Raw genomic sequence first — 11,502 nt, 5'->3', positions numbered from 1 at the left:
CCTACGTCTCTGATCCCAGCAGGATACTACACACTTCATTCCCTTAGCTGATCTCACCACAACTAAGAGTTTCTACGACCCAAAGTCGAAGACTTATATAAACAAATCTTTGTCACATAGAAAAGTCTACGGTAATAGATAAATTTGTCTCCCACAGAAATACCTACGAGTTTTGTTCCGTCTTTTGATAAATCAGGGTGAACAGGAACCAATTGATAAATCAGACTTATATTACCGAAGAACAGCTCAATATTATCAATCACCTCACAACAATATTAATCGATGCGGCGAAAGAAGATATTGTGGAATCACAAACGATGAGACGAATATGTTTGTGATTACTTTTACATCTTGCCTATCGGAGAAATCAATCTCAAGCCAATCTTACGATTGTACTTAGTACGATAGAAACAACAAGATCAAATCACACAACTACAAGAAAAGTAATATCGGTCTGGCTTCACAATCCCAATGAAGTCTTCAAGTCGTTAACCTACAGGGTCTTGGTAGAAACCTAAGGTTAAAGGAGAATCGACTCTATCTAATACAACTAGTATCACACATGAAGTGTGGGGATTAGGTTTCCCAGTTGCTAGAGTTCTCCTTCATATAGTCTTTCAAATAAGGGTTTGCAATCAATGTTATCTTAGTAAAAAAGCATTTAATATTCACCGATAGATGAAAACCTTATTAGATTCAAGCCAATATCTTTCAACCGTTAGATCGATACGTAGCTTGTTACACACAAATGAAATGCAAGTTTATTGAGGTTTGTGTAACCGTACCCCAAACATGTACATCTAGTTGGTTCAACAGTAGTTAACCAAATGGTTAGCCATATGAGCACTTTCATATCAACCATATTCTTTTTTACCATAACTAGTTCAAATGACTCAAATGAACTAGTTAGAGATTTGTTCAATTGCTTAGATCTTATATAAGTATACAAGACACAATCGAATCAAAAACGATTTGATTCACTCGAATCGATTCATGAACTTTATAGCCACGGTTTGCAAACTTGCATTCCTTAGTTTATATAAGTTTAAGTTCACAAATAATCGTTTTTAGAAAATAACCAACTTAAGTACGCATACTAGTACGCGGACTTAAGTACCCGGAATAAGTTTGTTTTCAATTCACAAACTCCAGCAGAAATTCACGGGATGTGAACTTCCAACAGTACGCGGACTTGGTACGCGGACTCTAGTTCCGGTTTTCCTGAGCAGTAAAGTACACATACTTTGGTTCAAGGAATAAGGACTTATACACGTATGAGTTACCACAAAATGTTTATATCCAATCATGGTTATATAATCTAAACTCTCATTTCAATCATTGATACATTCTTAGAGGACGTTATACAGTTGTTGTTCACACACTATTTTTCGTCAAAGCAATTTTCAAGTAATTGAAACTTAATATGACTTTCGTCACTAGTAAAGATGAACATGGCCAAAGAGAATGCTTACCAACACATATTTCGAGAAATAGATAAGCGAGATAAACTCGACTCGAAATAGCAAATGTGTATAATCAAAGTCTATATAGCAAAACGACTTTTGTCTCAAGATAGGATATAGAGTAGATAGACTTTTGAGTGATAGATAAGTTCAAGTCTCTACATACCTTTTAGTCGATGAAGTTCCACCAGTTCCTTGAGTAGTTCTTCGTCTTCGTATGATGATCGCCATGGAGTCTTGAGCTCAACTACACTTTCTATCCTAGTCCGATACTTGGCTATAAGTAGACTAGAAATAAAGACTTATAGTTTTGATCACTAACATTGACAAACATGCTTGAGATAGCAATGCATGCGAGTTCGACCGAGCAGTGCTCTAACAACTAAAGCCACCGACTTCTCCCCGGTAGAGGCACCCAAATTTGATGGTTGTCGTAAGTGCAATCAAATTATTTATCTTATTTCCACACAATTAACTGGTAATATAATGGAAGTAAGGATCGTTCCCACGAAGAGCAATGAGTTTTAGTTGTCAAAGTGTCAGAAAGGGAGGTTTTTGTTTTAGATTTGAATAAAGTAAAGAAAAGCAATTGAAAATATTAAGTTGTAAGCAATAGAGAGATGTGATCGAAGAATCCTTCTTCGTTAATAAACTATCAATGAGTTAATATATTCATCTATTCGTCATTTAACATAGATTATCACCAACCGTAGAATAACGGTACGCTTAGCTATTCCAAAAATTCCTTAAATCACTGGATAACAGGTACCCTTAGTTACCAGATACTATTCGTCTGAACCACCTTGAGGTACACTTACAAGATGTAATTCAATCGAATGCTTTAGGTTTTGTGAATTTAGGTTGATCCTATTAGTTAGACTCAGTACGCTCGGTCTACTTGCTAAGATTGCGTTTACACGTTATCGCTTTACAAAATCCCCCTGCAAGGTTTCACGCTTTCTACTTGTGTAAGTAATTATTCAACAATTACGGATATCCTAACCCTCACTAGAAATATATTAAATCAACAAATATATTCAGTTGGCCACCTAAACAATCTATCAATTAATCATAAGTATTTTTAATATTAAATAGAAACGATAACCATATGAAGAAATCAAAATAGATTCATATATTAAACCAAATCAAGTTTACAACTTAGAATTCATCCTCAATCAATAGGTGTTTAGCTACTCATGGATGTAGAAACATCTATGATATACATATAAGAAAAGTTTAGAGATATCATTACGATTGAAGAATCGCTCCGTGTGATATTTCTCCTCTCCAAGACTTTCAAGTTCGTGACCTCTTGATCATCTTTCATTCATGACCTAATACCTCCTTTTATAGGTTTACATTTCTTGGCCTTCACGTATTTAGTTCGGTTCAAGAACCCGACCCGAAAATATGAAATAACAACCCCAAACGTGACCTTAGGCCTTCACAAGTACGTAAACCACAAAAGCAAGGGGCTAAGTATGCGTACCCGTATGCATACTACAAAATACAACAGAAATTTTCGGACTTAAAGTATGTGTACCCGTTTGCATACTTTACCGTCTTCGGTATTCGATAAAAACTCGTTTTGGCCACAACTTCTTCATCCGATCTCGGAATGACCTCATTATTTTTGCATTATTTTTATCTTTCAATTATCTTAAAGATGGTGATGAGAAATGCTTAATTTTAATAAGTTAATATCGGTATTTGGCCCTTCTCTTGATTTTGAGCATTTTGCTCCTTTTCGTCGCACTTCTTCCACTTCTCTTGGATTTGGGCGCTTGGATTCTTGGAATACTTCTCTTTATAGCTATTTTCATAAATTTGTATCTCCTTTTTGGATGATTCACCTGATAGAGGCAAACAAGAGAAAACAAGAGTAATAATACGAAAATATGTAAGAATAATAGCTAAAACAGGTATGGAATGGACACTAAAATCATATGAATTATGCACTTATCAGTAGGTGCAGAAACTGAAATCAATACATCAACTAAGACATAAATAATGTTGAGGAATTATGAATATCAATGTGGAAAATGATCAGAATTTTTTGTTTTCATAAAATACGGACAACTACTATTAAAAATTAATATTGGCATTGAAATAACAATTTTGGCTACAAAAAACTACACAAAATTTATAAGAAGCACCGTATATATCTATATAAGTATCGTTAGAGCTCAAAGGGATATTAGTTAATCATTATTTCAATTTCAACCCTTGTCTGTTTTCTGTGTTTTTCTTTGTACCTGGATTTGAGTTGTGTTGTAGGACAAATCTCTTTCTCTGAACGCCACCAGTTGTTGTTGATCAGTTTTTCCCCGTTGGGGTTGTGTGTTTGTTGGTGGTTGCCTCTAGTTCAGACTTAAAATTGTTTATTTTAGATGAGTTTGGTCCTAGTTGAATGGTTTTGGATGGTTTTTCTCAGGGACGGACCCAGGATTATTTGTTGGGTAGGGCTAGTTCATAGGGTAAGGCAATGACTAAGCGGCCAACGGCGGCGATAAATTTTTAGAAGTTTAGAAATAATTTTAAACGTACAAACTAATGGAGAAAATATTGCATATGAGAGAATAAGGGAACAAAGGAAGACTTTCTACTGCATGTGAAACAAAGAAAACAACAAAAACATAGACTACGACCAAAATTATAGCAAGTTGTTATGATTTTACAACTAATTCTGGACAGTTGTCAGAACTACGTGTGGGCTAAACCAAAAACTTATGAGATTACTCATACATAAATTTATTTTTCTACACATTTGACCCGGGCTATAGCCCCCTTTAGCCCCTTCATGGGTCCGTCAGTGGTTTTTCTTCGACAGCCATGTTGGTTTTCAAGTCTACATTTTAGATTTGTAGTCTTCTTGTTTTGGTTCCTGTTCTATGAAAAGGAGTTTCTGTTTTCTCCTTTGATGGGTGTTTTATTCTTGAAGTCTCTTTTCTTCTTGAGATTTTATGAGGTTTTCTGTGTCTTTGCAATCTCTTTTGAGTATCTTGAAGGGTTACTCATGTATGATGACTATGGAGGGATAGATTTCAAACAATCGAGCTAAGATGTGGTTGGCTCTAGACAACTACTTTCGATGGATTTTTTTGCCTTTTTTCTCAGCAACCAAGGCTAGCTAGAAACTTGATATCTTAGAAGCCAGGGTTTTGGTTCAATCATTTGTATTTCAGCGACACTCCAGGAAGAAGTATTAACATATTTCCCCATCCTTGCTTTTGTCGAGCATACCATATCCTAAATCTGCTCCAAGCTCTTATCATGGGGATAGTTTCTCAGCAAGAAATAATTTTCCGATAGACAAAGGAATCTATACTATTCAACCTGGAAATTTGAAGTTTTTTCATCACAACAACAATCAACAGGTCCTAAATAGTTACTCTCGGGATCGGTGGAATACCAACCTTTTCTGTGATAAGTTCTTGCTTTCAGTTGTGTACTATTTCTAGCTGTAGGTTTTGTTGCTCAGATTAAAAGTGTTTAAGTATTTGTTTACGTCTACGTGTAGTATTTTCTAGGCTTATTTCAGGTTTGTACTTACCTTGTAACATGATTCCTTCAGAAATCAGGTCTACTATATTTGTTAAGTCTGTGTCTGTATTAGTTTGTAATAGTTACTAGTTTAAGTTGTTTTGATTGCACCACTAGTCAAGGTCATTGTAAACACTGCAGACCTCTTCTAGCTACTCTCGGTCTCTCACAGAAGTGCACAAGTTTTTTCCCCGGAATTCTACTGAATACTTATAATTGGGATCATCATATTGGGATTATAATGGTACTCACCCATCTAAGGAATCAAGTCAAAGGAGTCACTATGGATCAAACGGAAGAAAAAAAAAGAGGAGATGGACACGTAACTATCGGGCGACCCTCCTCAGCATCTGGATTGAAATGCCTGACTAGCATATCAGATCAATTGCATCGGACTCCACCATCATCAACCAAGTTCCTATGAGCACTCATGTGTCCTTTAAAAATACAACTTTTCTTGTGGAAAGCATTCGAAGGTCTGCAGGCCGTGGACAACCTAACCCATATCCACCTCACCGATTTCGACAACTACCACCCATGCAATACTCGTTCGGAGACTACATATTACACTTTGCTCCACTATCATGTTACTGATGATTCCTGGCATGCTGATTCAAGTGTAACTAATATCTACTTAGATATCATATCCCAATGTAATAGCTTCTTATTAGTTTAATAAAAATCATGCTTCAAAATAAAAATAAAAATGCTTACATGAATATTTGTAGCATTAAATTCATCGTACATATGTATATACTTTTTAATTATTTATTTGCCTTATAATAATCCTCATTTTGGCTTTGGATAAAATAAATAGATCATTATCTAAAAGTCACCGGTTAAGTCTAATCTACTAACACTAATTTTTTTATCTATTTATAATTTTATCTCATTAACACTATAAATAAAACACATCTACGGAGTATAAATAGAACACGGTTGCCACGATGGAGAGGGCCGACCGAAGAAAAACGAAACAAGCTTGAAAAGGTAAAAGTATCACTTTTCCTGAAATAGAGGGAGTACATCGTTTTATTAGTTGCAACGGAAAATTAGTTGATGCATAAACCAAATGTGGCTGCATAATATGTTCTGCATCCTTTGTGGTGGTTTGCATAATGACTATGCATTCAATTTTTGAAAATTGTGCCTAAAAGGATACACACCTCCAAATTTTTCGTAAAAACTTTAATTTTGATATTGTTGTTTGTACTCATTGTGTAGATCTCTTTAAAATCTTTCCAACGAGATAAAATTTGTAAAATTGCGAGGCACGAACTTTTAGATATGTTATATGCTATTTTGCTTGCCAATTATACCCCTGAAAAAATAGGATACATAAAGGGAGGTGCATTTTCGATATTTTATGTGCCGCGGTTGAAATCTTTGTGTCAGATTGCACATTTGCGCTACTCTACAATTTCCAAAAAAGTAGCCATAAAAGGGACTTGTTTCCCTTCGGGCCCTCAGGTCAGTAGTCCCAATTAGGAGGCGATTTAGACATACTGTTTCGAGGCACAGGAATCATACCTAGGGTGGGGTGATAAGGGTTGACTTATGGGTAGCAAATTACTTAGATATCCTTGAATACTTTAAATCACAAAAATATTTTTTTTTAATTAGAAACGTAATTAAATTGATAAACTTAAATTCATAAAACTTAGAATACGTAATTTGAAAACTTAAATTCATAAACTTAATTTCCACAAAATTAATTTTATTTTCCTCGTCTTCTCTTCTAAACCGAACTTATTCGTGAAATCCTGATTACGAATTTTCATCATCTTCGATTTATTAAAACTTTGATCGTCGATTAAACACACCAATAAAATGATTTGCGCGAAGAACCGTAATCTTTCTAATCGTTCTTCAAATCCGCGAACTGAAGAATGAGAAGAAGAAATCAAATCGAGTAAAGTTATGTACAAAGTATTTCCTACGAACCATGTATTATTTTATAATATTTGATTGACATATTAGGTTTAAATCGAAAACTCCAGGATGTTATGGCATTAAAGAGTGAAGTTTGGCTGAAAATTGAAACGAATTATTATCATTAACTACTAATCATCAATATTAAATTCTAATTATTATCATTAACACTAATGAAATAAGCGCATTATTGTCATGATAAAAATATGATGGATAAGGGGTTATTGATTTTACCACATAGTGATTCTATTTTGTCATTACCTTGTATGTCTCAAAAAATTTGAGTATGTTTGAAAACAGGATTGCGATAATGACTTCAGAATTCTTAAAAAGCCCAACCTTGATAAGCCCATGACTGAATCTGTAAAGGAGAAACAAACGGAGTTGTAGAGGTTAACCATTCTATCATTACCGAATACCGAGACCTAACCTTCTTGTGTTGAATCGTCAATAGCAGTCAAGCTTATAAGCAAAATTACTCTAGCTACATTGAAAGTAACATTTTCGCAGCATAATGATTATAGAATCCGAAGTCTCTCCATTAGTCCGTATCTCAACTAGTACCGAATCTACCAATATACTCCCTCTTAAACCCTAATAAAACCATAATAAAGTCCGGTCAGTGCTCAGTGCTCACAGCAATGACCCCTCCTCGTGGAAAAGATTTTCTACCCCAGTGAAAAAACATATCATTACTAGAGAAAGAGTAAAGTAGAAGATAGAGTGAGAAAAACAGATCTAGAAAGCGCTACCAGAGACAGACAAGGCAATCAATATCTCTGACCACTTTTCAATGCACAAACAGATAACCAACCCGTGATATCATTATGCGCATAGAGCACAGTAGCAGCAGTACAAAACTACAACATCACACTTCACACCGCTATTCTCATAGGCCCCTTGGATGATTAATTAGGCTCGATATTTGCATCAAAATGACCCACAAAATCCAAAAGCGACCAAATTAAGAGATACTACAGCTACAAAACAAAGACTCATAGATGATGATACATAAACCCAATAACAACACTAGTTATTTGTAATGATTTTTTGTCTTCTGACTGAATTCATGTGATTTTTCTGAATCAGGTACAGGTTTCACGAGAAACCCCAAGCCTGGAATTTGGCAGATCAAACAAAACCCGATGGTTCTGTTGTTGCAAATTAGCTATCACATTCAGACCTGAGTTCACATTATCTGGAGCAGCGGCCATAGCTAGGCAAGTAGTACCTCCTGCAGTACTGTGAAGTAAGATATTATCAAGCGGCAAAGTAACATTCATCCCGCTAAACTGTAACGTTATCGTTGGTGCAACAATGGGTTCTGTGTAACAAGTATCAAATCCACCCAACGAAGAAACATTGGCCTTGATTCTCCTTCTGAATTCATTTCTTACTGCCTCATAAGCCGGGGTAACTAACCGTGTATAAACTGTCCCTGAATCAAAAATTGTTCCGGCACCGGTTGTGGGGTTGAAGGCTAATGCACTTGGTGGGATGTCAACTACTTTACTTCCAACTCTAATTGATAACAAGTTGACATAATAGAGAGAAGACCGTCTTGGGTTCTTCAGAAGTGGGGTGTACTTCATTTTTTTGGGTTGAGCTACTGGTCCTAACCTTAGTGAACCGGAGAAGTTTGGTGACTTGAAACTTGGTAGACAGTATGAGAATGTTGATTTGTAGAGACTTTGGGACTGGGATAGGAGAGACAAGGGTCCTCTTCCTAGGCCAAGTAATCCTTGTGGAGGGACAGAGCTGCCTGTTACATTTCCTAGACAAGCAAATGAGTAATTTGGGATAAGGTCTCTTGCTAATTGAACTGAGTCTTGTGTGAGGTTTGCCGAGAAAGATGAAACGCCATAAGTTTGATTGAAAGTACATACTGATGATCCACCACAAGTTGGGTTTCGAACCTGCAAAATGAACGGAGCACAAGTTAGTTTCAGGTCATTAACAAATGTCTAAGTTTTGCATTATGTATTAATAATGTGTGTACCTGCTTGCATTCTGCAGATCCGCAACCAAGAGTTTTGTAAGAAGTGGATTTGGTAGAATCAAAGAGCTTAGAAGAGCATCCTGAACAGCCATTACAGGGTACCCAAGCTTCATCATTACTAGTATCCATGGCCATCAGCATTGTTTGAGCTGGAGTACCGATATTAACCCGAACAATGTAAGTAGGACTCTGGATAATCTGTCTGGCAGATGCAATCGGAACATCTGATCTTCTTGAAACAAGGCTAGAAAGATACTGAAGACGATTTTCGTCTTTACGAGCCATATCAAACACAGTTTCTTCCCATGAAAGTGATTTCGATGGTTTGAATGGTGAGCATTTGCCGTAGATATGCATGACTTTTAGGGTTGTACCATGGTCTGGTAAGTTACAGACATGGTTATCGGAATACGCTTGAGATGGGTAGAAAGAAAGTAGGGTTAGTAAGGAACAAAGGAGAAGTAGAGTGGGTGGTGACATCTTGACGGATAAAGAGATTAAGTATCTTGATGTGTTTTTGAGTTATGGAAACTGAGAGTGGTGAATTGTGTTTATATAGTGGAAATAGATGCTAGCTAACAAAATGAGAATGCATCCTGGGCCCCACGATTTCCCCCTAAACTGCTCAGACTCGAGAGTAAAGAAAAGATTTCAATCAAAGAGTAGAGATATACAGTCCCAAAAGTGAAAAGTACAAATTAGATTAGGAGGGTCGAGGGTGTATGAAACCAGAAGTGTTTCTACTCCTAATTCTCTAGGAGTAAAATATAATACCAGAAGCTAAAAGTAAAAAAATATTTATATTTCATAAAAGATACACTTTTTACTTCTAGAAGCCCAAAAATAACTTCTCACGTTGTCTAAATATCCTCAAGAAAAGATTAGTAAAGGCGGTTCATGTGGAACTTATCATTAATTCTTTTTATTCAACCAGGTGGATAGGCATAGTAGAGTTTTCATTATGGTAAAAGTGTTCGGCAGTTGATGAAAAAACGAGTGGTTTATATAAATTAAATTTGCTGGTGGTAAGACAAAATCTGCACGGTGGAAGTTCGGTTGCTGGCGGCCCAGCGGCTTAATGACGCCGCCGACGGGTACTTTGTTACAGTAAAAAAATGGCTACCATTTTACCACTATAAATTACCATCACTTTCAAACATTCCACTCACACTAAAAGCCAATTCTCTTGGATTTCCTCTGCTAAATATCTTTTTATATTTATTCTAGTGATTCAAATTCTTAAGTGAAATGTCTCAAAAAACTATTACATTTTGTTGCGATGTCAAACTTAAAGTTTTTATTTTTAAGATATATGGTAGTTTTAAAAAGATTGAAAATAGTTACAGGGAAGTGCAAGTTTTTGAAGTTAATCCAAGAAAATGTTTCGCTAAAAGGTAAAGGAGAAACAGTTCACGAGCGCGTTGAATGGAAGATACGTCAAATGAATAAAAACAGGAGGCCAAAGATTGTACTAGAAATTTATTGAAGTCATTATTATTATCTAAGTTTATATCTTGTAAAAGAAATGGCAGTAATATTAATCCATGAAAATATCTAAACCTTAAATTAGACTACCATTTTATATTAAGCAATACTTATTAGAGTTCAATATCTTGATTTCATAACGAAAAGTCGAACACAATAACATCAAACAACAACAAATCAAGGCACATAAAGCTTATAGAGTTCATAACATTCAAAATGCGTAAAATATCTTTTGTTTTCTTCAACAAACTAGGCTTGAGCCATGGTTTTCTGAAAAACAAATATAATTGCTCAATGAGGACAAATGTATTAAGATACTCACCAGTTCTTTATGGGCAATCCAGAATTATCACGGTGAACCATCCACAAAAATTTTGTATCACGTCTGACATCCTTATTGATGAATGAAAAACTCAGTTTAAGGCTCTCGATATTTCTTAAATGTTCATTTCGCAACACCACAAACCTTTGACACACCCTTTCCCAGAAATAATCACTGGTCATATTTCTCGTTACAAATATAGCCAACATCGAATAAGATTAACATCTTCTTCCATAGTAAAGAGCGAGAGATCCCTCCGGATGTAGTACAAATGTGATTAAGATGGACCATCTATAAGGATGTCGAAACAAACTTCGTAAAGAAAAGGTGTGCCATGAGTTTCATGCTATTCATTTATAGCTATTTGGATCAATTCTGCTTCAGTTACACCGTTAAATTTTTCTCCATCAATTTCCCTTACTTTATCAAGAAATTGCATTACTGCGTGATCAATTGATTGAAAACGAGCATAAATTCCACGAGTATCTCGGTTTCCGGGTTTCCTGTTTCTGAGACGAATAGTGTGAAAATGTTATGCAAAATAGACGTGTAGGACATGGCTTGATCACACAGAACATTTTCTATAGCATGGAAAACGTAAGCTTCATATATAGCTAAATCCCCTTCTTAAGTAAACTTAGACCACAAATTCCAGCAGACATCTTTCTACAGATTGAGAGAAAGAGAGTTTTAGAATGAAAGACTAAAATTCAAGTTGGTGTATAAGGTGTGAATTTGGAGTTGGGAAAAGTTGATTT

The 11,502-nt window shown here is 35.6% G+C and overlaps 1 protein-coding gene across 1 annotated transcript; it reads right to left on the bottom strand.

The window, feature by feature from the left end:
• Positions 1-7,696: 7,696 nt before the first annotated feature.
• LOC113321991 (aspartyl protease AED3-like) lies at positions 7,697-9,474 on the bottom strand. Its single transcript, XM_026569986.1, has 2 exons — positions 8,938-9,474; positions 7,697-8,854 (listed from the first exon to the last, which is right to left on the bottom strand). The coding sequence occupies exons 1-2, from the start codon at positions 9,415-9,417 to the stop codon at positions 8,024-8,026; spliced, it is 1,311 nt and encodes a 436-aa protein (XP_026425771.1). The 5' UTR covers positions 9,418-9,474; the 3' UTR covers positions 7,697-8,023.
• Positions 9,475-11,502: the final 2,028 nt, after the last annotated feature.

This window comes from Papaver somniferum, chromosome 11, assembly GCF_003573695.1.
Source record: "Papaver somniferum cultivar HN1 chromosome 11, ASM357369v1, whole genome shotgun sequence".
Lineage (NCBI taxonomy): Eukaryota > Viridiplantae > Streptophyta > Magnoliopsida > Ranunculales > Papaveraceae > Papaver > Papaver somniferum.
The sequence above is the reverse complement of the archived record's forward strand: the minus strand, read 5'-3'. Positions and strand labels throughout refer to the sequence as shown.